The sequence below is a fragment of the Eublepharis macularius genome, chromosome 1, assembly GCF_028583425.1.
Source record: "Eublepharis macularius isolate TG4126 chromosome 1, MPM_Emac_v1.0, whole genome shotgun sequence".
NCBI lineage: Eukaryota > Metazoa > Chordata > Lepidosauria > Squamata > Eublepharidae > Eublepharis > Eublepharis macularius.
In genome coordinates this window covers 205,529,153-205,553,306 of record NC_072790.1, presented here as the reverse complement: position 1 = coordinate 205,553,306, position 24,154 = coordinate 205,529,153, and the positions used below count along the sequence as shown (strand labels likewise).

Sequence of the window (24,154 nt, the reverse complement as noted above, 5' to 3'; positions counted from 1 at the left end):
GGGAATGAGCTGTGTTTGCCCTCCTTCTGTCGCCCTCGAAACACAAATAGAAGGCCAACTTTCCTTGATTAGCAGGCTTCCTTCCAACCACGGAGCAGCAACCCAGGGGAGGGAGGGGGAAGGGGGTGTTCTGAAGCCATGGGCACAAAGGAAAAGCAAAGGGCAGCGTGGGAGGCTGGGAGGCCACCCGCGCCGTTCACCTTTCCCCAGGACAAGGGGCGTGTGGGCAAGCCAGCCGCCCCTTGTCCTGGGGAAAGGCAAAAGGCAGTGCGGGTGGCTGGGAGGCTGCCCGCGCCGTTCGCCTTTCCCCAGGACAAGGGGCGTGTGGGCAAGCCAGCCGCCCCTTATCCTGGGGAAAGGCAAAAGGCAGTGCGGGAGGCTGGGAGGCCACCCGCGCCGTTCACCTTTCCCCAGGACAAGGGGCGTGTGGGCAAGCCAGCCGCCCCTTTTCCTGGGGAAAGGCAAAAGGCAGCGCCAGAGGCTGGGAGGCTGCCTGAGCCATTCGCCTTTCCCCAGGACAAGGGGCGTGTGGGCAAGCCGGCCGCCCCTTGTCCTGGGGAGAGGCAGCGTGGGAGGCTGGGAGGCTGCCTGCGCTGTTCGCCTTTCCCCAGGACAAGGGGCGTGCGGGCAAGCCGGCCGCCCCTTGTCTTGCGGGGCAGGTGAACGGCGTGGGCAACCTCCAAGCCACTTGCACTGCCGCCAGCTCTGCAGTGCACCGGGACAGCCGGCTTGCTGCGTGGGTGGGGGTGACTCAGGAGCGCGCGTGTGTGCGCAAGAGCCTGACTACAGTTGCCCTGGGTGCTGGACTCCCCGATTCCCGATTCTGGACCGGAAACAAGACTTGATCGGTTAGCATCGGTGACCTGCGTTCGGCGGCAGCCCAGATCCACGAACCGCTACTCTGTACCAAAAGCATTTCAAATTCTGTTCCAAGAAAACCTGCATTATGAGGGAAGGAAGCCCAAAGTTTGCTATCAGAATAACTTATGCAGATTATGTAACATGTTTGTAAGTTTTTAAATAAATTTCCCCCTGAAACAATTCTTTCTTAAGGTTGTTACCCTGAGGATCCTCTGTCAATCTTAGGTAATAATACCTTTCTCATAGTTTTTGAAGAGTTGATTTACATTTGTTTAGCTTCTCATCAAGTCATCTTTTGATGACATAACAAGCTATTAGTTCTGGAGGTGGAGCAGTTCTGGGTATGGAGCAGGGGTCACTGGGTATGTGTGTGTGGGGGGGAGGTAGTTGTGAATTTCCTGCATTGTGCAGGGGGTTGGACTAGATGACCCTGGAGGTCCCTTGCAACTCTATGATTCTAGTTCTCTGTATATCTATATGCTGCACACTTGGGCAGGGCTGTTTGAATGCTTTAGCACAAACACCGAATAAGTACAGAGTGTGGCTCTAGGTGCATAATTCACCTCAGAAGCTTAGCTTTTATTTAACTTGCCCCTAGAAGTTTCTGTAAAGAAACTGGCTTGCTTGGCCAAACAAGTTTTAGGCCTGGTAGTAAGAGTCTAAATACATTATGGGTAAGAGTTGCAAGTGTGAGAATGACTCTCTAGTTCTTCCACACACAGGAAGAACTATATAGTCTATACTGACTATATACTGTAGTCAGTATATATACTATACTATGTACTGTATAGTCAGTACATTAACAGGTACTGTTAATGAAGACTTTAAGGTTAGGGGGAAGCAAGGTCAAAGTGTCCTAGCCAATTAAGCTTATCTTGCCCCAGCTGTGGATCTCATGAGAACGTGGTACAGGCTCCTAGCAGTGTAATGAGGACTTGATGTAACTGCAGAACTGTACCTTGAACTCATAGGACTCTTCAATAATCACTTCTAGCTTTGTATGCTCCCCTAGAATTGGGCGCCCCATTTCTGCGATGCGACGCTCCTCCTCCTCCTTGCTTGTCAATGGCTGCTTCTCATCATTCTCTTCTGCAAAAGAAACACACAGAATCTGAGCCCGCCTTCCCCATTTCTGCAGCCAGCTTCAGTTGAATGGAGGTGTGATTTACTATTTGTATCCAAATATGCCCTGTTGCAATGGCCAAAAGTGGACAAACTTCTGTAACAGGAGGAGGACAGGCCATTAACTAAGGATCATGCACCAGCATGGTGAGAGTTGTTGCTGCATATGGGTTTGCCTGCAAGCATCAGCAAATGAGATCATAATGTTGCTGTATTTCAAGGGATTGCTTCCCATCCCCACTCCAGTTGCATTAAACCTAAGAGCCAAACTACAAGTGACGTCTTACACAGGTTGGACACTAGTCAGCTTCCCTCAAGTTTTGATGGGAAATGTAGGCGCCCTGGTTTTACAGCTTGGCTCTCCATTACAGCTGCAAGACCAGGATGCCTACATTTCCCATCAAAACTTGAGGGAAGCCGACTAGTGTCCAACCTGTGTAAGACGTCACTTGTAGTTTGGCTCTAAGATGAACTATGCTATGCTCTTGCTGTTGCTGCAGCCAAACATTGCTATTCTATGAAACAGAAAGAGAGTTAACTAGGTCTGGACTTTCAGGTTCATTCCATCTATTATACAGAGATCAGCCCTGGTATGCCATGAACATAACAGTTGGACTACTCATATATTATGGTATTGTATCTGTGCACCTAAGATTTTTTTCAAGTGTACACCTAAGAATTTATTTTTTAGAATGTATTTACATGTTATTTATAGTCAGCCTTTTTCACTGAGCCTCAAGGCAGATTATGCAGTGTAAGTCAAGACGATCAATGGCTGAGACATACAATAAACAATACAATAGGCTATGGAAGTTTGAAAACAAGAATAATTCCAAAGGGAAGAAACACTGCTGAACCAAAATATAAATAATTTGACATGACATATTGAATGATGTGGAAACTACCCAGTAGGAGCATATCTACACCAAGAGACAGGATTGAGTAATACAGTCTACACAGTCCCTGTCCTTTTACCAAAGTATCTGTCTGAGCCTTCTCTTACAGCACAGCCCTACTACGTGAGCTTTTTAAAAAAAACCTCCTGGATAATTCAGTTTTGCATAGTTTGTTGAAAGCCAAGAGTGGCAACTCTCTTAAACCTCTTCAGGCAGCCATTCCATAAGGCGGGGGCCACAACAGAGAATGCACTTTTACAATTTTGCCCATTTGCAGGGTTGTATCTGCAGAAGACCTTATTCAGATGAGTGAAGTTGCCATGGGGGAGCATAGGGAGAGAGGTGCTGCTGCAGATATGTGTGTCCAAGGCCATGAATGGCTTTGTAAGTGATAGGCAAAATCTTGAAGTACTGAACTGAAGTAATATGTATGCTCCATCTAGCTCCTGATAACTATTGAGCTGCATCATTCTGCACCATCTGGAATCTCCAAGTTGACTTTGAGGGGAGACCTATGTAGTCTCAGTGTTACCATGATGTGAACCCAGGTAGCTAGATCAGCCATGTCAAGGTAGGGGGCCAACTTCAAGGCTAGTCAGAGTTGGGAGAAGACTTTTTTTTGCAGCTGCATTAACTTGCTTCTCTAGCAGCAGCTCTGGATCCAGTATAACCTCTAGGCTTTCAACCAAATCAGTGAGAGTCAACTGAACCCCATCAAAAGTGGGAAGCACAATATCCTTCAAAATCTCTGCCTTCCCAACCAATATCTCTTTTGTCTTGTCTGGGTTCAGTTTCAGTTTGTTTGCTTTCAGCCATCTGATTACAGTGGTCTGGCAGCAACTCAGTACTTGGGCTGCATCACCAGGAGATTTGAATAGATATGGAGCTGGGTATCACCTGCATATCATCAACAAAGAACTGCAGACAATCCATGTCTGCATGTGTATCTATATGATACACAAGTTTAAAGCACATTTTATGTTCCGGGCCAAACGACTCAAACGGAGATGGATCTGTTTGTTTAAACATGGATCTGTCCGAATCATATGGCAAGGGTTTGTGTGTTGAAGTCTGAACTGAAGGGTAATAGAAACTTGCATAAGAGGGGCTCGAACCAACCGCTCTTCCTGTTTGCAGCTTGCTTCCACACAGTCAGTCCCTGCACTTTAACTCTAGAAGTGACCTTGGCTAGGAGGAAATCTCCTAAGAAGGGCTGCTGCTGGAAGGAAAACGTTAGGCATGGACAGGGTTTGGCACTGCTCAGCTTCTTACAGGTTTTGGACTCCCCTCACTTTGGTTGAAATTCATTTATTTGGAGGCTGTTGGTTGTATGGCCTTTGTAGAAGACACAAAGAAACAGCTTCAAGATAAGTTAGGGATGTGACCTGTGTGAGTGGTTTCATGTACTATGTTTTGAACCCACATTACAGGCAACTAAATATAAAATATGGCATAAAGGATAGGAAAGTCCACATTCTTTAATAGTTTCCAGCCATGAGTTTTTTAAAGGACTGCGTGCCAAAAACATTTACATATTTATGCCCATCACACTTCAAATAAAAAACCGATATATTCAGTAATCTATTCATTGTAACCCACAGAGATTCCATACTGAAGCCTGTGAATTTATGAAAGGTTACTGAGAAGCATACTGTGGCTCCTCTTAAATTTTCTCCCTTCACTTGTCAGTTTTGCATAGATGTTTTGATAACTGATGACTTCTACTGTCAGCCTAGTGTGCAGGTTGGGCCAATTAACATTTTTTTTTTGCATCAGTGATGTGAAGATGTTTTGTTAATTGCTATTTTTTATCACAGATGTTTCTTTTATTGTTACCTTCAAGGTAACAATACGTTCATGAATCTGCTGCCTGCAGAGATTCTCTATGATTTGTGGGAGTGATAATTTGAATGTGTGTGGGTTGATGATCTCTATAATTGCCCTAATTTAGGATCATTTCACACATTACGTGAAGATAAACTTGGGTCTTATGGAGAAATTGGCCTCAGACACATGAGACAAAGATAACACAATTTGATGTGTCAACAACATGCAAATTACAGGTGTGTCCTGCCTCAATTTGCCTCCAGAGTTGTGAGAGAAAGAGATGGGGGGAGGAGCCAGCCCTTCAGCTGCCACTCAGTTTCACTATTCAAGCTTATTTTGAACAGCAAAACCAAATGGAGTTTGAAGGATTATTCCCCGTATCCCTTTATAGCACAAAGCTGAAGCCAGCTGAGATTGAGGGAACATGCAATTTGAATTTTATAGGCAGACCAAGATTCATGATCTTTCTCTTACCCATTTGATCATTAACTTTAACCTTGTAGTTAGCTGGTTGCCTGTTTGCTCTAGAAACATGGTAAGCAGAGCCTTAACTCAATGGCAGATGCCTGGTTCCATACATGGCTAGAACTATTATCCAGGATGTTTTTTCTAAGCAGCAACCATCGGGGAATCTAATTTTACCCTATAACTCATAGCTAATTTATTTTAGATACTCTGGCAAGGACTTTTCATTTCCTTAGTGTCTTCAAATAGTTTTAATTGCCAGATCTAAATTTGAAAATGTGATGATTCTGGGTTGGATCCAACCAAATGCAAACAAAGTGAATTCATAGAATGGATCTTTGCTGCCTTGCCCTTCTCAGCTCTCTGCTCCCCCCTGAAGTAGTGTGCAATATACTGCAGGAGACTACAGCAAGAAGGGAAATCGGCAGAAATTGCTCTTCCGCTTTCTTGCACCAGCTTTTGCACAAACTGAGCAAGACTTCACACAACATAGGGAGTGGTGATCTGTGTTGATTCCCATTTCCCAGTCTAACTTTTCATGATGCATGTCATTTCATTGCTGAGGATCCACCTGATCCTTTGGAGAAGCTTTTGCAGGAGAGATAGATAGAAAGGATAACAAACCCTTTTTTGAACTTGCTCCATTTGTGGTTTGTCAGATCTATCCCTACGTTTTGAGCTGAAGGAGAGCCCTCTAAACTATAGCTGTAAGCAACTGCCTCTATTTTGTGGATCGCTACTCTTTTGGAATAAGGAACTCTATACAAAACAATTTCCCCCTTTTTAAAAAGGGACATCTGGCAACACTATTCATGTCTGAGGTAGCATAGAAAGAGATTTAATTCTTTGCTCTTTGCAAGCCCCTTGAATTTTCTTTTCCTTTCCCCCTCTCATTTCCCTTTTGTTCTTTAGAAGAAGAAGTGAATTTGGAAGTTGCTAATGCTACTTGATTGGTGTGCAAAAACAATGGGAAGTAATTTGTTAATTTGAACGCTGCCCAAGACAATGATGATGGAGGGAAGGGTGGGTGGAAACAACATGATTTTTGTTTTGCTGGAAGTGTGTGCACCAGATGAGAGAGAGAGAGAGAGAGAGAGAGAGAGAGAGAGAGAGAGTACAAAGGACGTTGAGAAGTGATGGCTGGCATTACTGCATAGGGTAGTGCTTTGCAGAGGGGCAGCACCATTACTACAATGGCAAAATCAAAGAAGAGGCCTTCCCCAGAACCACAGTGAGAACTTGGGCATACGGCTCAGGAGTGACAGGTATGGAGAAGATGATTCTATAGGTAGGCAACAAGAGACCAAGAAATGTGAATGGAATCCCAAGGGCAAAGGAAGAAGGCAAAGACAGAGCAAATATCCCCAAAAAGTATCAATAAGGTATTTTCCAGTTATATTTTTGGCCCAAGTATACCAAATTGCACACCCCTACAAGTAGGGCCAGGGGATCAGGCATAGCTGCCAGAGAGGTGCAGACAGCAACAGTTAAACCAGAACATACACTATGGGTGGATGCAAAAATACAACAGGCTGAGCCCCTATGAAAAGAGTCCAGAAGGATGACTAAAGATAGGTCACTACGCTTAGCAGGTTCTTCCTAGGCCTCAAGAATGGGGCAAACAGTAGAAGGTAGATTGGTGGTAGAGAGTGCCCTCAAATCATAGCTGACTTATAGAGACCCCTAGTGGGGTTTTTATGGCAAGAGACTAACAGAGGTGGGTTGCCACTGCCTGCCTCTGTAACCCTGGTCTTCTTTGGAGGTCTCCCATCCAATTACTAACCAAAGTTGACCCTGCTTAGCTTCTGACGGCCAGGCTACAAGTGACGAATGACACAGGTTGGACACTTGTCAGCTTCCCTCAAGTTTTGATGGGAAATGTAGGCAGCTTGGCAGAATATTGGACAAGTGACAGTTGAAAAGTTCATTGGACAGCAGTCGGAGAGCCAAGCTGTAAAACCAGGACGCCTACATTTCCCATCAAAACTTGAGGGAAGCTGACAAGTGTCCAACCTGTGTCATTTGTCACTTGTAGCCTGGCCCTGAGATCTGACGAGATCAGACTTGCCTGGGCTTAGCAGGTGCAGACCCTTATATATGGAGTCTGTGAAGGGAACATTTTAATATTTCATATTATGCCAAAATGGTCAGGGCAGGACAGAAGATGACATGACACCCTGGTAAAAACAGTGCCCAATGGGAGGCTGAGATGAAGGGACTGGATTTTGCTTAGGGAATAACAATATAATTAGAGGAAAAGAAATTTTAGGATTACAGCAGGGACTATTTTCTGTTTTCTGCTGGAAGGTCCTTTCTTGCACTACAAGGGCTTAGAACAAGTTTGTGCTACATGTGCGACAACCAGGCATGCTGTAAAAACAGGGTCATGAAGCCCCTGGCAGACCATCAGATATGGCAGATCTCTGTGGTATTTTGAGAAACAAAGAAAGGTTGCAAATCGGACTTCTTGATGTGCTTGCATACTCCCTCTCCCCTCATAAGTGGAGCATGAATGAATACTTTCTGGTTTCAGAAGTTTTGAGTATAACTCCAATTTGTTGGGATATCCAAATGTGACTGCCTAAAATTCCAGGCATCTGCACAAATTAGATTGAGAATATCTAAAAGCCCAAGTATTCATTTGTGTACCACGTAAGGGGAACAGCAAATACATAAGCATGACAAAAATCCGTATTTGTTTCGGGAAAAGAGAGCAAGAAAGAGAGTGCACAACCACATCAACAAACTTGATTTATCCTTGTCCCTAACAAACCTCTCTTGATTCATGGTGTGAGAATGCAAGTCTGTGTTTTAAAATACAATAATAATGACCCTTTCTAATTTTTCATTAAGACACCTAAAGGAATAAGTTCTCATGAACTGTGAGCCAGGCCTTTGTTCTCTTTGGCCCAAATGTTGACGTTAATGGTAATAATCTCCCATGACAAAGGACTGAATGAAAATTATTGTCGAAGGCTTTCACGGCCGGAGAATGATGGTTGTTGTGGATTTTCTGGGCTGTATAGCCGTGGTCTTGCCATTGTAGTTCCTGACGTTTCGCCAGCAGCTGTGACTGGCAGCTTCAGAGGTGTAGCACCAAAAGACAGAGACAGTCTTTTGGTGTCTTCTGATGCTACACCTCTGAAGATGCCAGTCACAGCTGCTGGCGAAACGTCAGGAACTACAATGGCAAGACCACGGCTATACAGCCTGGAAAATCCTCAACAACCATGAATGAAAATTGTTGATGTGGCTCAACCTTGCAAACTTAGTGGAGCAGGAACCTCACACAGTGATTCCCCTGACGAAGCTTTGTAGAGAAACACGTAGGGAATTTTTACTTGGTTAATAAATATTCTTCATTTTCACCATTGGCTTTTGTCTATTTTTGTTCTTCTGCTATTAAAGGGTAGCAATTTGCTAATTATCACATCTTTTTTCAAACAGACTTCCAAACAGCAGATGTGTTAAACCACCACTCCCACCTCCCAGCTATTGATTACAAATTATCTATTGAACTGGGAACCTAACAAATCAGAATACCTTGAATGTTGATTACAGTAGAAGGAAAAGGATGATCTCTAGCATGAACCTTCCTGAAGACAGGCTGGCCTAACAAAACAATTGCAAAGAAGTTAAGATCAGTGGGTGGGATTGGAAACCATTTGTTTCGGTGATGAATTTCCTAGTTGGTGTAGTTAGATTCTGTTAGAGGTGTGGAATCTACGTGGCTAGTGAATTGCAACATCTCCTTCACATGAGGTTATTGCTCATCTGACGAAGAAAACGGTGGTTCTCTAAAGCTTATGCTCCAGTAAAGTTGTTTAGTCTTAAAGGTGCTACTGGACTCTTTATTATTTTGCGACTATAGACTAACACGGCTAACTCCTCTGGATCCTTAAAAAAAAAGAGATCAATTTTTTTTCTCCTGGATCCCTCAGAGGCATGTTTATGCTATACATATTTCCCAGAGAAATTAGCAAGAGTGACCAGAAATATGTAAAATATCCATAAACTGTTCCTTTGGCCCCATAATGTACCCCTATTTAACAATGATGGAGATGTATGAAAGGAGCAGCAGATCTGATGAGTCTTTGGTGAGTCTGTCTGGCGAGTCTTTCAAACAAAAAAGATAAAAGGGGCATAGAAGAACTGCTTGATAAGGCTACGATATAGCAGAAAGTGCTGATATCTAATGCCAAAAGTACAAGTAAGTTGTGAGAAAAAGAAGGTGTCTTCAACCAAGTACAAATTCCAGTGTTGTAACTGGGCAATTACGAAAGAAAAGTGCTGTGTTACCATAAAAACTAACACACTTATTGCAGTAGGGCCAGCTCTACCATCAGGCAAACTTAGGCAGTGGCCTGAGGCAGAGCATTGAGAGTGGGTGAAACCTTCCATCCTGCCCACCCACCTGTTGCTGTCTCTCTCTCTGCCCAAGAGCCACAGCCCCTAATCTTTCTTCCCCTCTGTTCTCCCAGCCCTCTTTAATAACAGCATGACAAGCTGTTATGTACAGAGCTTCTTGAACTCTCACGAGACTCCTTCCTCTTATGAGGTTTCATCATCAGCTTTGTTGCCAAAGCAACTCAGCAGGGTTGCCTGAAAAACCAAAATGACAGCAAACTCCTTGCCACACTATTGTTAAAGAGGCCAGAGAGGACGGAGGGCAAGGAAGATTAGTGGCTATGCCTTCTGCGCAGAGGCACAGAAATGCTTCATTATGAAAACCAGGATAATAGTATTTATGTGTTTTAAGCAAAAGGTACTGCCTTGACCTTGCAAAAGCATCTTTTTTCTTTCTGGTCCGAAGAGAAAGATTTTCACATGATGTCACATTTGAAGAGCATGCTGTCTTGTTACTGGCTCAAGAATTATTTTCGAAGGAATGTGTTAAGAAATGCTAGCAATATTTGAAATATATGTTAAAAATTGACATTAAAATAGGGTTCAATTCAGATGAGCTCTGGTACAGGTGCTGCACACACTCCAACCTGCTTTCTCTGTCCCTTCCACCACTATAGCACAGATGTGAGGAAAGACAGCATGGGGTGGGCATTACAGGGAGCAGGTCTTTCATATTCCCCCAAAGCCCTCTATGTCTGTGCCATGAAGACAAACGTGGAGCAGCCCTTAGAGTGTTGGACTTGGATCGGGGAGACCAAGGTTCAAAACCTCACTCGACCATTGGAGTTCATTGGGTGTCCTTGGGGCAGTCACTCTCTCGGTCTAGCCTACTTCATAGGGTTGTTGTGAGAATAAAATGGAAGAGGGGAAAATTATAATGTAAATTGCTTTGGGTCCCCATTGGGGAGAAAAGTGAGGTATATAAATGAACAAGGGGTCCAGAGCCCCACTTTGTACATGATTGGGCAGCTCTGAGTTTTAGTACAGATTGGTTGCCACCTTATCTAGTTTGGCCCTTAATGTGCATTTTGAAACTCACAACAGGCCTACAAGGCCTCACAAATTCATGTCATTTTATGACTGCTAATTAAAGACAATGTGCACAATTAAACAGGAAGGGTTTATTTAGCGGTGTTTTGTCATTAGCTCATTTCCCTGTGAAAGAGGATTTTGGATAACCCGCTTCAAAATTAGTTGTCTTTTTGGCAATTGCTCTGGACAGAATCTATTTCAGTAATTACGCATGTAAAGAGAGGGGGAAAGTCTCTTTGTGATCTACTTGACGCAAGTGGCAAGGGCTCTCTGGCTGATGTGCGTGTCACAGGAGCAACCGTAGCAGAGAACTGCAGTGTGTTTCAGTCCTGGGCGCTCACATTGTATTTCTGGGATACTTTCACATAACCCAGTCCAGCACAACTGGCAGCAGGAGATGGAAAGAAAGAATGAAAAAAAAAACAGCTTACACTGCTGGTTACTGTCTCTTAAAAATGCAAATGTTTTAGGTGCGAGAAGTCAGGACAATGCAAGGGAAAGTGCCACATTTAGGGCTGAACAGGCACATAAGCCAAGAGATCTCCTCAGGTCAGATCACTTCTCAGCAAAATAGCTGCTCTCAAATACTACTGAGAGAATAGAGGGATTACAAATGCCCTTTGTAATGACTGCTTGTGTGAAATGTCAAGCAAAAATAAACAGGAGTCTCATGGAACCATAAACACTAACAAACTTTTATTCCAGCATCAGCATTTGCATTCCACCTCCAAGGAGCTCAAGATGGCATACAAGAATCCTAACCACAACATTACAGCAAAACTTCTGTGAGGAAGGTTATTATGAAAGACTAACAAGAGAGCCCATTGTAAAAACAAATACAGTGGGCTCTAGCAGCAGGGCTTTGGGTCCCAAGGCCCCGCAGCTGGTGGAGGCAGCAGGAAGGCTGCGCAGGGAGGGAGCCACCTGCACTGCGCCTGCCCACCGGCTCTGCAGACAGGCCTCTGAGGGCTGCGGAGCTGGCAGGAAGGCGTAGCATGGCCTCGCAGCTGGCAGAGCAGGAGGGAAGGCTGTGCGGGGAGGGAGCCTGCCTTCTCCCTGCCCAGCTGAGCAGTGAGAAGGCTCCCCCACTGCCCCCCCTTAATTGTGGATTAGCTGGACTGGAAGAAAGCCTTCCCCCTGCCTAGCTGAGCAGTGAGCAGACAGGCAGGCTCTACAGCAAGCCCTCCTTGCCTGCAGATCAGCTGGGCAAGAAGAAAGCCTTCTCCCAGCCCAGCTGAGTGGCGGGCAGGCAGGCTCCGCTGCCCCTCCTTGCCTGCGGATCAGCTGGGTAGGGAGAAAGTGGTGGTGCAACCACCTTCTCCCTGCCCAGCTAAGAAGCCCTGAGGCAGCAGGGCGCTGGGCCTTCCCACAGCTACATAGAGGGGAGGCAAACTGTTCTATCCCCAGTCACTTCTTATCCCCACGTTCTGCACATGTATGGAGATAAGTGAGTCATCGGCAACACAGTTTACTTTTTATGTCTTAGGATGGTGTCTAGCTCATGATTATCTAGCGAGCTTCAAGACTGAGGAGGGATTTTTAAAAAAATTTTTAATCCAAATTTAATACAAGAAATGATAAAACCGTATGACTGAGGAGGGATTTGAACACAGGTATCTCCAGTATAAATCTCCAGCACACTCTATCCATACTAGTTCTCCAGTGCTCAATTACTGTATTTTCTTGTTTCTAAGCTACATTAAAGATGAATCCTCTGGAAGCTGTGAAAGGTTTAGATAGACGTTTGGGGAATGATGGTGGCAACTGCTTATAGGGGTTCCCTGTATTTTGTTTTGATGATAAAATACAAAAGAAGGTAAAATAAGCTTATAGCTCCATCATCCTTGGATCTTTCAAGGTCTTTCAAACATTTCCAGTGAATCACTAGGATTTCTTATCTGGACACACGTGATGTTAAATGTGTGAGAAAGAAACATTTCACCCTGTCATTACACTCGGTGTGCACACTGGGTGCTTAGTACGTGAAGTTTAGTGTAAAATGTAGTGTGCATTAAGATTAAGATGTCTTACCATTCAAAAGCTTCCCTTCAATTCAACAGTGAAAACAAGAAGAAGCCAAGATGTCAGCAAATGGATCACACAAGTACTACTTTTTCCAGATACGTTTAGAGGTTCAACTCAGTGGGCTTTTTGGTGGTAAATATTTTATAGCATAACAATTACAGCTCTGGATTTGATCTACAGTAGCTGCTTTTTAAACATTTTACCATTACTTACCATTACTTCTCTTCAAACTCAAGCGCCTGCCACCATCTACACATCTATCCCTCTATGGAAAATCCTGTCTTAAGCTCAAGTGACTGTTTATTAAAAGTTATTTAAAACTTGTGAAAGGAACTGAATGGGCATTATCTCATGCAATTCTTAATCGTTTAAATATGGTGATTGCAAGAACATAACCTAGTGGACTGTGTCCAGAGCCCTTTAAGTGTGATAGATCTGCCTGTTTTATGGCCCAAAATATGGGGGGAAATCCATACATTCACTTGAAATAGGGAAAGGAGAGAGTCTTTGATTGGCTAGAGTGGAAATATACCCAGACAACAGGATCTGGTTTCAGAACAGTTTTGAAAGTCTCTCTGTACTCAACTTTGAATATCTTTATAACATACTGCCATATAATATAGTCAAAGAATGGGGTAAAATTATTGAGGAAAACTGGCTGTTCACTACACAGTTTTACAAGCCTTGAGCTATTGCAGCGAGATCACTTGCTGAGTCATGGTCAATACCCAGGAACAGTAGTGAAATATGGGTAGCATATACAATTATCTGTAATGTGAGTGGCCTTTTTCGAAGAACGGCTAAGAGAAAGAAGCATAAATGATGCTCCTGAACCAAGATTACGTATGTTCAGGCTGAAACTGTTTGCATGCCTCAGTGGCTTGTATGCTACCTTAGAGTGGAGGAAGCCTAAGAAGCCTTTCTCCAATTTAAGTTGATAGTTCATTGGAGGAAGAGCCACTTCAGATGGAGGAAGTTTCCTTAGGCAGGGGGGAAGCTCCAGATGTTCCATAGTGAAGTGGTAGGATACATGCCAGCATCTCTGTTGCTGGTTTCTGTGTGCCTATAGGCTTGTAGGTGCCTTTTCTGCCTCTCTGTAAGTTTGTTACTATGAAACCTTAACCCCAGCAGCCTTTGGTTAGGGATTCTGAACCCCATATAAAAAGACCAGCAATGTTACTAACAGTTCCAAGGTTTAAACTCTCTTTCCTGATCTTAAATGAATTCTGAATGATGATAGTATCTTGCAGCAAATTCAGCTTAATATAAAGTTTAAAAAGGAGAGCAAGCTTCTAATCTTTAAAACTGAACATGTACATTTTGAACAGAGCAAAAAATATTCCATACCTGTGATTGTGAAGCCACCTAAAGGAATGGCAAAGCAGAGAGAGAAAGAGAGAGAGAGAGAGAGAGAGAGAGAGAGAGAGAGAAATTAACATCTGTTTTATTGAACTGCAATGCCATTTGTAACCATTAAACATCCACCCTAAAGCTGAATTTTCTGATTCTGTAGAGAAACATATGCGCTATTGGCAAAACCACATCTTTTTGTGTATGGTTTCTATTGAATGCAACATGCCTGCTTCATCTTCTCATCTTTCGTAACTTCTAGTACTACAATACATGTTATGTCATATTAGCATGCTATGATATTCCCTGGCCCATTTCTGGCTGTTGCCTAAGAAGGGGAGAGAATGGCAAGTGTGCTGGGTACTCTGTTTTACTAACTTTTAGGCATAAGAGGTTGAGGAGATAAAGGGTCCCTGTTATTGGAGACCATATATTTCTAATGTTTAGTTCTGGCGTAAGACTGAGGAGCTTTAGAAATGCATTATCCCATACAGAAAATACTAATTTTCTTCTTAAAGTGTAGTTATTTTAAAAACTCAGGCTGGAAGGGGGGTAGTTCAGTGGTGGAGCACCTGTTCCGTATCTACAACATCCTACACAGAATCCCTAAGATACTGATTAATGGATCTCAGGTTGCAAGGATGGGAAAGACCTTGGAGATCTGCTGGTGGTCAGTATTGACAGCCCAGGTCTATAAAGATCAATGGTATATCTCAGTAAAACATAGCTTAATTGATTCATTGCCAAACATCTACTCTACCACTAAAAAAAATGCCTGCTCATTTCAGCCTCTTCTCTACAGAAAGACAGAAACATTTAGTTGATGGAATGCTATCTGTTGCACAATCTATTTCCCCTCAAAGTGCTATACAGAACTTCCCAGATTTCCTCACACTTTGTTGTCATGGTGCCCATTTAACTGAATGAAGCAACTCTTTTCAGAAGCTGGTGTGTGAACTGTTTTCCCTTGGACTTTTGCTTTATTCTATTAAGTGTATGGCTAAGCGATGTGTTTCCAACAGCTTCTAAAAACCGGCTAATGTCTAAGGCCATATGTGGCCCCCATGGTTGCAATAAGAGTATGCATTGTACCACAAGGGTGTGCATTCTAGAATTCCCAAGCCAAAATATAAATGAAAATCACTGTTTCCGGTTGTTATTGTAATTTTCTGGAATGGTTACAAAAATCCAGGATTCTCAGGTGTTACAAAAACACTCTCCTTGTAAAATAATCCATGTAGTTTTTTTGCATTCAGATGCTTTACCATCAGTAGCAGAAGCATCTTGTTTTTCTTTGATTCTCTGAATTTCCCAGGCAGTGGCCTGTGGAAGGCAGCTCCTGGCTGGCAGAAGCCAGGGGTAGGGCCTAGCAGAGCTGCGATTTTGGCTCACTCCTGATTCTCTCCCTCCTTTGTGGAGGTGGGGCTGTTTTTTCCTCGGCAAGTTGGATGGCTGGAGACACTTTGTTTAGGACCCATAGAATTGGACCTCTTGGACCAATTTTCTTGAAACTTAGGGGTTCTCTAGGGGGCAGACAGCATTAACTTCCCTGCAATTTTGGTGTCATTTGATTAGGGAAAGGAGCACCCCAGCCTCCTCCTCCAAAGTCTCCCCATAGAGAATAATGGCAGAACTGTCCATCGCTTCCTCTTTCCTCACTTTGAGAAAGGAAACGAACAGACCTTCACAAGGAAGGATGGCAAACAGTTTTTCAGTGGAAAGGTAATTTTTAAAAAACTGCCAGTCACTGTAAGAACAGGACAATGAAATGACTGCAAACAGTTTTATTTCAGTGCCAGGGGATAGCTGGAACATTCCTGCTAAGCTGCCATTCCCACTCAACCCCCAAATAGGAATCAGTAGAAAGAAAAGCACTTGCACTGAGAGGCACCTACTTTGAGGGGGGGTCTGTTAATCTGCTTGAAATTTACTGAGCCTTTAGATTAGAGAGAGGACTGTATTCTGTGCAAATTTGGTTCCATTATCTTTATAAACAGCTGCCCAGACCATCAAATACGTTCTCCATTGAAAATAATCCAAACTCTGGAACCCAAAAAACCATATGGATTTGAATTCCAAACTATTAATGTTCTTCTTGAAAATCAGCAATCACAGTAACACACCCTCCAGCCCTGAATCCTGCACCCTAAATTATAATGATTTTTTTCTTGGCGCTCACCCTAATATAAGATACAATTCTGGGTACTTATTTACTGAATGGGTCTAGGTATCCAAATGAATCTTAAAGGTTTTTTGCCTTGGGTGTCTCAGGTATAATCTTTAGTCTCTTCACAAAGGAGAATACAACTAAATGGGAATCTTTCTTGATGAACTCAAGGAATAACTGTTACATGCAAATGTCCGTAAGAGAGGGTGATGCCATTTCTTAAGATGATGTTTTGGACAAGAGCAAGGCTTTTTTTCAGTGGGAATGCGGTGGAACAGCGTTCCAGCCTCTTAAAAATGGTCACATGGCCGGTGGCCCCACTCCCTGATCTCCAGACAGGGGGGAGTTTAGATTGCCCTCCGTGCTACCGAACGGCACGGAGGGCAATCTAAACTCCCTTCTGTCTGGAGATCAGGGAGTGGGGCCACCGGCCATGTGACCATTTTCGCCTAGGGCAATTTAAACTTTTAAAAACTCCCCCCTTATTCCAGCTGACCCAAAGTGATGTCATTGTGCAGTCTTGAGTTCTACCACTGAGTTCCACCACCTCCTTTCCCAGAAAAAAAGCCCTGGACAATAGGAATTTAGAATGGGAAACTGATGTGTGGCATGTGTGCATGTATGTGAGTGGAGGCAGTGCTTAATGTTTTCCCAGCCTATAATTTCTCTTCTCTATTACAAATCACTCCCTTTCTAGCAGTTCCCATACAACAGGGTCTCAACTGTATCTTTATCTTGGCAATCAGATTGGAACCTGCTTTCCAACTGACCTACTTATGTAGAAACCCCAGTTCACAAATCCAGAACTGATTCAGAATGATTTTCTTCAAATGGATATATTACTATTGTGCAAGATGGTGTTTAAACAGAACCCCCATCTGTAAACTATCTCATCATGCTGCAAAGCAGAATTTTTTTAAAAATAAGATTTTTATGCTGTCTTATTGTATCCATTTATAAGATTTTAATCTTGAACTAACTAAACTTTACTGGCTACCACCAAAAAGCTCTGTGGATAAACTGGATGTTTCAGTCCACTGCCACAGAATTTAACAAAGATATCTCATATTTTTCCTATAGTTCTTTGACATCCTGACTTCAGTCAAAAAGTAAATTAAATCCTAGAGATCATTTCCAAACAAGAAGATATGAAGAGTTAATTTAAGTATAAATTTAAAAGACATCAGTTGTTCTCATTTTAAGTTAAATTCTCAAAATAATGTTTAGAGAAAAAAACGAAATAAAACAGAGCAAAATAATCAACTCATATAAAATACACAGATTGATTGGAAAAATGGGAAAGAGATACAAGAAATGTAGTGCTTACCAAGCTCATTCAACAACAGGGCTGTGGAGAAGACACAGAGGGACAAACACAGAAGAAGAAAACACAATGAGCAATGAAAACAAAGGGAACATCGATACAAAGGCTCTAGATCCAGGAGACCAGAAAGTGTAGATCTGTAAAGTTGCAGGATATCATTACTACAAAGAAAGAGAGCATGAAAATAATGGAAAAAGAGACATGCTTCATGAGGATGGGCTGTGAAATTCTAGAAAACATTACATATATTGTGTTTATGTTTATATATATATAGCGCAAGAGATCAATGTTTACATATCCATTTTCCATCTCCAAATTTTCATTTGACCCCAGATTCATATATTACATTTATACTAAGGACAGTTCTGCGGGAGACCAAGGAAAGAATATGTCCATTAGATGTCAGTGAGAATTTGCTTCGTTCATTTTTCGGGGGTACTTTTGCATATGACATTATGACATGTGCAAAGTTTCTGTATGTGTCTTTCCTGCATGTTGCTATGAACTGCGCTCAAGACCATGACCATGATACAAGGGGTTGCAACGAGAGTACTATTAATTAACCAGAGCTTCTGACCTTCTTTCCAACTTTGGCCAGCTGTGTCATTAGATAAGCCACTGCTAGGTTTTGGAGGAACTGTAGGAATGATCTCTGATGCAGCATAAGGAATTGTAGAATGGAAAGACCTAAACTTATGTACAGGCGGACTTCTACTGGAACACCAACTGCACAGGTGTAATATAGAGGCTAAAAGCACGAACTGTGCTCTAGGAGGTCCCTAGTTTAAATTCTCCCTTTGCCATGGAATGGTCTTAGCCAGCACATTGACTGCTTCCACACATGTTGGATAATCCACTTCCAATACTCTTTAGTGAACATTTGGAACTGCTTTTCCATGTGGGAAACAAAAAATCCATTTCCAAAGGCTTGCTAAAGTGCATTGAAAGTGCATTATTCAACGTGTGTGGAAATGGCCATTCTCTTTCAGCCTTGCTCCTTGATCTATTCTGCAACATGCCTTGCTTTATAGGGCTGCTAGAAAAAATTTAACTAGATAACAAATGTGAAATGCTTTTAACACAGGGACTATTACATAAATATTAAGGATTATTATATGTAATAATGTATATGGTAACGAGGCTAGAAGTACCAGAGGGATCTCTGATAGTCCTATAGCTCAGCTGTCATGATGGGAAACTACAACAGCTAAACCAACATAAACGAGCTGAACTTTTAGCTTAAGTAGTAGTTAAGGAAACACATGAGACTTTGACTACTTAATGCATTGTAACAATCTTTTGCAGGTAACAGCCTATTTCCCCTGCTATGTAAAAATTAATTTATGCTTGTTTAACTGTCATGGTTTCCTATCCTTCCCAAAGACTCCAGGATAGTATTCCTAGGGATATCTGAATTATTTCTTAGCATCCTCGCAAAAAAAGAATTCCAGAATTTTCTTGAGGAAGCTATCATTCTAAAACAAATTTAAGTGTACAGTGAGTACATGTCCTGAAATAAAAGAAGCACAAACATTTTGAGCGACTACACTCACTATTCTCCTCTGGCCAGAAAAAAGAAGAGGAAATAATATGCTCTAATGTTCCTGAATCTACCCTTAGAGAACCATGTGCTCTAAAACAAAACAACAAACAGACAAAAAACAGATTGCTCTTTTGAGTCCCAACACTTACTGTCAAAGAAAGGGCTCCCCACAATTAAGCTTTAGAGATACTCACTTATGTATGAAGATAGATGACTACGCTATGGCTGGAGACATGCAACAATGTTTGAGAGAACTTAAAGTGGACTGAAAGAGAGGCTTCTGGTTTGCTCATGTTTCTTTTCCCTCACCATTCTGTCTGGTAAAACAGGTTTGGCAGGTTTTTGAAACAATACAAAAACACCCCAAACCTGTCTGATCAGAAGTAAAAATGGGAACATGAACGTATCATGAGCAGCGATTCCTCTTTCAGGCTGCCTTAAAATCTCTAGTCCACACTCTGACAGCACTAGTATCTTGTTTTCAGCCTAATAATATATGTTTTGAAACTAAATTGGCTTCATAACATGCATTCAGTGTCCAAAAGAGACACCTGTGTGATCACTCTCACTTACAGAAGTGTGGATCTTTGTGTATGGAACTTAAATGTGAAAAGCAGCCCTAAGAAGCCAGAGGCTTTCAAAAAAGAGACTTGGGCAACAACTTGTCAGAAATACCTTAAGCAATGGATGCCTTGTTTCAAGGTAGGAGGCTGGGCTAAGCAACCTAAGTGCTTTCCAACTTTAGGACTCAAAGCACAATGGACTACAAGGGGAGAGTCAATGTTCTTTTCAGGCCCAGTTAAGATGCATAAAGGGAAGTGCCTGAGAAGAACTCAGAGCCTCTCCTGTTGCTGTTTTCCACACCTTTCCAGGAACCAATGCGGAATAGCAACCCTGCTGAATTTTCAGCATCAGTGTTTCTTTTTCAACTAGGAAGTGCTAAATGGTTATAATTACAGGTCCAGCTTGTTTTATCTTGGGATGATTACCCAGTTTACAGCTATTGTATATTCTATTGCCATATGCTGTGATTTTGCTTAGCTTAAACAAGCTGAACAATTCCACTTAATTTCTGCTCATTCAGTCTGAACGTTTTAAGTGGAGAAGAGGAAGAGAAGGTGGAAAGAGTTCCTTGTAGAATACAGTTGTAGCTAATTTTGAGGAACTTTTTCTTTTCCATGACTAGAAATAAATGCCACATAAATGAATGATTTCATTAGGATGAAGGGTGGCTTAGAGACTGCCACCTATTTACTTCCAGCTTTAGTAAACTGAGAGAGAACAAGCTTTCCTGCTAAATTGCATTGTGCTTTTACATAGATAGTGCTTAAGATCATGTGATCCTGTCATAGTCAAACATAGTTTTCCCAAATGGACTTAATGAGTGTTGCTTCCAGTGACAGAGACAGAACGGGTGTCCCTATGATATTACCTCTAAAGTGGACATGCATTTATTTCTCTATATCCACACTCTGGAAGAAATTGCAACTGGCTCCATTTCAGTATACTTAGCTGTGAGCACAAATGGAAAGAAACGCATGTACTCACTTCACATGTACCAGGTATGTGCAGCATTCACAAGATGGTACTTACAACATTTGAGGTAGCACTTGAAGGATATAATATGGTTAAAGAAAATATTCAAGATTAGGCTGCTATTGCGATTAAACAGTTCAGATAAAGTTACTCAGGTTGACTAATGTTGTGAAGCGCTAATTTTACTTCTGACTTTCTCAGTCTAACGTAGGCTGATATGGACATTAATTTCAGCAGCAGTTTAATTTATCTAATCACGGTGCATAATAGCCATATTCAATTACATTGTCTGGCAACTATGTATATCATCCAAGCCAAACCACAAAACATTTCCCAAGATCCTCGGAAGTGTGAAGAAAGTCTTCTTAAATCTGAATCCACTGCTCTCAAGTAGTTCAATACACATATGCCTTTCTACTTTGTTGGAATACCTGACAGTGGTTGAGGCAGTTGCTTTATTTCCCCAAGATTTTTGCTTTTATGTAGTTTTATGTACTTTGTTCTGATCTCCTCCCCATTTTGATCTACCACACCATCATACAAGCAGAATGCCTGTTTTCCCTTAGTTACACTTGAGGAAGCCAGATACATTTCTCCATGATTTATAGAGGCTCATAATGACACTATTTCAGAACTCCTGACTTAGATCATCCAGCCACTGCCTACCTTAAACAACCTGTAAATTGAAAATGATCCCAGTTGTGGTGAAGAAAGCCCAAAGTCAACCTACTATTCCCATTACCCAAACAAAATGGGATGATTTAAAATTTACAGAAGCGTTATCCAAGCAGAACTGGCCAATGTCCACATTAATTGGATTACGTTTCAAGTGCAATAAATCTTGAGAAAGCTTTCAAAACTTATTTTAGGGTTGTATTGTGATCTATACATTATCTGCACATCAAGCATGCTTTCTCATCTCCATTACCTTGTCTATATAATATATTCCTGCTATATTGCCTCCTACATGTTCCTGCTAACATTGTTAATACTCTTATGTGTCATCAGTTTTCACTGCTGGTGCCTCCATAACATATGGGTAGATTCTGCCATCATCTAGTTTATTAGTTCTCAATGTTATTAAGAGAACCAAATCCATTTTGTGTTCAGGTGTTCAGTCTATGAAGTGATCCCGTAAATGTAAAATGTAGAAATATGTGGGAACTGCATATGGAATCTTTTGGAAGCTGGATCTATGACTGAGGACACTATTTATGAAATGGTCTAAAACAGTTATATAGGCAGCCAGTTCCAATTCAAGACATCTATGTCTGTGTAGACAAAGGTTTGCTCCAAAACAAGTGAAACAAGTCCTTGAAGACTCTTTATCATCTTCCACACAGCTTGGCTTGCTTAAGTTTCCTGGAATTTTCTGCTCTACAGGCACTTTGATGCACACAATTGTCTATACTGCTCTGATGGACCTGTGGAAGAAGGATGGATAGTCCTGCTCTTGGACAAAGGGACTGGATTAGAGAGCACCCTGTTTTCCGATTCTAAGTATTCAGGCTAACTAAAGGCTACTAAAATAGGCCATTGGTCCATTGGGTTCCAAAATCATCACCACCACAGTGGAGGCAAAAGTGGACGGATGCTTCTGGCTCAATTAACAAACAAGCTTATAAACCCTGTATCCAAGCCCCCCTTTAAAGGTTGAGCAGTGAGTCATGGCTGGAACATCATCAATAATAATAATTCCATTTGCATCCTGTCCTTCCTCAATCAAGCCCACTGGATAGTATTCACAGGGCAACCCCGTGTTATCCTTATAGCCACCTGTAAGACAGCAGCAGCTGAGTGAAAATTTGAACTCAGGTTTCGCTAACCCATGTACAGCACTATAGCCATGTACCTTACCACTCTGTACTCCCAGAGTGGTAAGGTACACTACCAGACGTTCACTGCATACCTACAAAAGCAGCAGCCTGTTTAGATTGTGACTGCTCAGGGCAGACTGATGACATGGTGACCAGGAACACCATAGCAACCAGGAACACCATAGCCCCAACTATATGTTATATGCAAACACATGTAATGGTAGCCCAACAGTCCTTTTAGAACAGGAAAAGCTGCTTCTGGTGGGGACAACTGGGAAGGGATAATGGCAAGAGTAGGGGCCACGTAGACCTTTTCTCACTCCAATTCAAACTCCCCCCAGCAGCTATTCCCCATGTGGGGTTTCAAAATACATTTGAGAAGGCAAGCATGCTTTTGAAACCTCAGAGGGGGAAGCTCTTGGAGGAGGACTAGGATATAGGACGCATTATGTGCTTCTAGGAATGAGCACTTACATTTTCATTCCACTGAGGATTCTATCCAAAGATCTGCCATCAAAGTTCATTAATTTCAAGACAGCAGAACCTAGGGCAACAGAGGAAATAATCCACTCTACCCCACCCCTCCCCCTTTACCAATTTCCCCCATGTCTATAGAGGTAGTGAACCCTGGGGAGGCTATTTCTGATCCTATCCTATCCAGAGGTGATTCTGCAAGTCCACAGTCGTTACCTGAAAAATGTCAGACTTGATCCAGGCATTTAGAGATGGTTCTATAAATCAGGCCAAGGTTCTGACATTTACAGTACAATCCGATGCACAATTAGTTTAGTCTAAGCTGAGTATGATTGTACTCTGAGGGCCAAACTATACATTCAGGTTCTGGACTCCCCACAGTCAAACAGCAGCGTCAGGGAATGGCTTTAAAAATACTAAAGGAGATCCCAAACAGGCTTGGAATGCTGCCACGGGAGGAGGAAAGGCTCCTGCCTCCCCTCCAAGCTGTTTTTCCAACGTGGGGGAGTTATTTTCCTGTTTTTTCTGGTCCACATGCACAGAATACTTCATGTGGAGCAGCAAAAATGGGAAAATAATTCCTTCTCAGTACTGTTTGGCATGGGAAAAGGCTTGAGTGGAAAAGGCAGGAGCCCCTCCTTCCCCCAAAGTGGCGTTCCGAGCCTAGCTGGGTTTTCCTCGATTTTTAAAAAGGTGCTGTGTAGCTACAGGGAACCCACGTGTAGCTTCAGAGAACTGTGTAGCCGCAAGGAACTGGACCCAACTCTTTAAAACACAAACATGTCGTTTGTCCTTTAGAGACAAAATCATGTCTCATAATCACCTTTGGAAAGGGATTTTAACTGATCAGCAGTACAAGATAATGGGGGCTCTGATTCGACTACAAAATTGGATCTAATTTGGTTTTCCAGTCCTTTCTAGTTGCTTCTTTGTTCCTCACCTTCCCCAACAGAAACAGCCTTTTCAGTTCTAAAAGGTCGGTTTGCCTACAGTTACCCTGCTGTGACTCCATTCAGACATCATGCAAAACCATTTTATTTATTTTAACTACATTTATTTATTTATTTATTTACATTTATTTATTTTAACTACAATTACTTTGTAAAACCAGAGTTCAGCTCAAATTCGGTTAGCTTTGATAAATTCTGGTTTCATTGCCTTCTCTACATAGCCTGAGTGTACATTGCCAGAGTGTGTTGTCAGGATTGAACTAGGATTAATCCAGGATATCTTCATCTATATATTATGTGAAACCATACTTAAGATTAACTGTGCTAATAAACCACCTTGAGATTCTGGCCTCCGATC

General features: G+C 42.3%; 1 protein-coding gene across 1 annotated transcript in view; it reads right to left on the bottom strand.

Moving 5' to 3' along the window:
• SLC8A1 (solute carrier family 8 member A1) overlaps positions 1-24,154 on the bottom strand; it is a 415,429-nt gene that overhangs the window by 50,724 nt on the left and 340,551 nt on the right. The window contains exons 4-7 of the mRNA XM_054984910.1: positions 17,480-17,500; positions 13,983-14,000; positions 8,715-8,783; positions 1,820-1,950 (exon numbers count right to left, since the gene is read on the bottom strand). Of these exons, the coding sequence (XP_054840885.1) occupies positions 1,820-1,950; positions 8,715-8,783; positions 13,983-14,000; positions 17,480-17,500 (239 nt within the window). The remainder of the gene's footprint in view (positions 1-1,819; positions 1,951-8,714; positions 8,784-13,982; positions 14,001-17,479; positions 17,501-24,154) is intronic.